Source organism: Toxorhynchites rutilus, unplaced genomic scaffold (genome assembly GCF_029784135.1).
Source record: "Toxorhynchites rutilus septentrionalis strain SRP unplaced genomic scaffold, ASM2978413v1 HiC_scaffold_188, whole genome shotgun sequence".
NCBI lineage: Eukaryota > Metazoa > Arthropoda > Insecta > Diptera > Culicidae > Toxorhynchites > Toxorhynchites rutilus.
Genome location: NW_026599749.1, coordinates 15544 through 17656, shown reverse-complemented (window position 1 = coordinate 17656; position 2113 = coordinate 15544). Strand labels below are relative to the sequence as shown.

Sequence of the window (2113 nt, the reverse complement as noted above, 5' to 3'; positions counted from 1 at the left end):
GAATCGGTCGTGAATACTAATTTCATTTCTATTTAGATTCATTCCAACCATTGAATGTCGTCAGTATATGGTATGAAAGTTAGAGTTTTGTATATTTACGATGGTTTCAACACGCGATTTGACCAAAGTCATAGATAATCTTCGTAAATTTGAAGTTTGATAATGCATACAGGTTACAAGTACTGTGAACAATGGAAATGAAATCAATATCTTATTAAGTTGGATGATATCATTGATTATACTGCAAATCCTTCTCGTATCGGTCTCTATATACAAGAAGGTTTTGCAGCATTTTTAGTATTTTTACACATGATACTCATCGTTTACCTAGTTGAGAAAAATTATAGTTACAACATTTATACCAAGCCATTCTCCATAGTATACGTACCACATTGTAAAATGATGAGTTTCTAACCTTTTAGCGTAGAAAGAATACTTAAAATTGGGAATTTTGAGAAAAATGCAGATTTTTTTACAAATTTCAAACTTAAAAAATAAAACATCATAATTTTACTCGCTGCGCCATCTGGTTGTAAATCTAAACTAAATTCGTCAATAGTAACGTGCCGACAACTGATTTGTGTGTGTACACTGTCGCCATTAGTGACTAATTCGTGCTTGTATTGCAATAAAAGCTCATTTCAGAAGTTAAAGATCAATTTCGTGTAAACGACACCATACTACGATCTCTTGCCCTCCAGTATACAGCTGTAATTTCCTCTACATAGTGTTTGATAATAATATGTATGAAAGCACTACCCCTCATTATCATCTTCCTCAAAGTGCCTCTTTCCTCATCGCGAGTCACGTTATTCTCACGCCTTTAATCACACGTACATTTCATGACTACATATCTCGGCACGAGCGCGCAAAGAGCATCGACTCTATCGCCTAGGCAGCTCAGCACATGGGGCCGAGCATCATAAACGTCATAAAATTCAAGTATTTCTTCCTGGCTACCTACCAACCTGTTTACTATTTGCACCTACGTTTTGTACCTGCCTTCTTAGCGGTCTCATTGCAGCAGCAGCACTTACCGTTGGAATCCGGTCATGCGAGCAAATACCACTCGTCTCTCTGTAGACCATGAACTTGATCTCGGAAACCCCCTTTTCTCGTCGGCTGCCATGGAGAAGAATGAACTTTCGCTTTCATTCTTGGCAACATGTGATTGCGCCTAATAGTAGGCACAAATGTGTTACATACAGAGGGGTGAAACATTTCGCGACGTTTTTCAACTGGAGAAAAATCGTAGCAATCTCTGCCAGGGTTGAAAAATTTTCACAGTGTTTCAGACGTAAATTTTATCGTCTCCAATTTTATTTTATTTCCTTTATTTTCCGAAACCTTTTTTCGTTTGCAATGGCTGCCAATACTGGTGTGAAAATTTTCCGCGATTTCCTTCGTGAAAGTCCTTGCAGGATGGTAAGTGTAAACGAATTTTTAAAAAATCTTGAATTTTGCTGAAATCTTCATCCAAATCTTCAGGCATATGCTATGACCCATCGCCAGAACTACGCTAAGCAGTACTCAAAGAATCACAGCTTGAGGAAAATCTCCAGCAAAAGTCACCAAGCACGGCCCAAGACGGCTCCGATGATGGTGTCCAATCTAGCCCAAGCCATCACAACCAATAAGCTGATGGAGGTTTCCTCCCGTAAGCGACCCACGACCACCATCAGCGGGAAGAAACCTGTCCCAAGGCGTCAAGAAAATGAACCCCAAAGGACACGGGCACCGTGTGAAGAGATACGGAAAATTCCCTCCGGACCGTCCAGTTCGGACGACGTCCGCCGGAAACAGCAGCCACCGCAAAAATTGAAACCGAAGCATCCGGCGGCGAAATCTTCGAGCAGGCCGTGTAAAATTTGCAAAAGCCCGGATGATTGCCCGATCCCCGAGCAGTGGCAGAAGATTTTCAAAATCAACGAGAGGAACCCGCCCTCGTCGGACGGTTTTCGGCATCTGATTGACGAAATCGAGAGGATTCGGTCGCAGTTGATCGTGCGCGACGATATGAAGCAGATTAGGTTCAACGAGTCGCTGAAATTGATAAACGAGATAAAACAGCAGATCGACTCCGTTACCAAGAAGAGCAGCAGTTTTCATGGTC

General features: G+C 41.6%; 1 protein-coding gene across 1 annotated transcript in view; it reads left to right on the top strand.

The window, feature by feature from the left end:
• The first annotated feature begins 1278 nt into the window (after window positions 1-1278).
• The window catches only part of LOC129781715 (uncharacterized), a 1657-nt gene continuing 822 nt past the window's right edge, over window positions 1279-2113 (top strand). Inside the window, exons 1-2 of the mRNA XM_055789288.1 lie at window positions 1279-1425; window positions 1489-2110. Of these exons, the coding sequence (XP_055645263.1) occupies window positions 1363-1425; window positions 1489-2110 (685 nt within the window). The 5' untranslated portion in view covers window positions 1279-1362. The remainder of the gene's footprint in view (window positions 1426-1488; window positions 2111-2113) is intronic.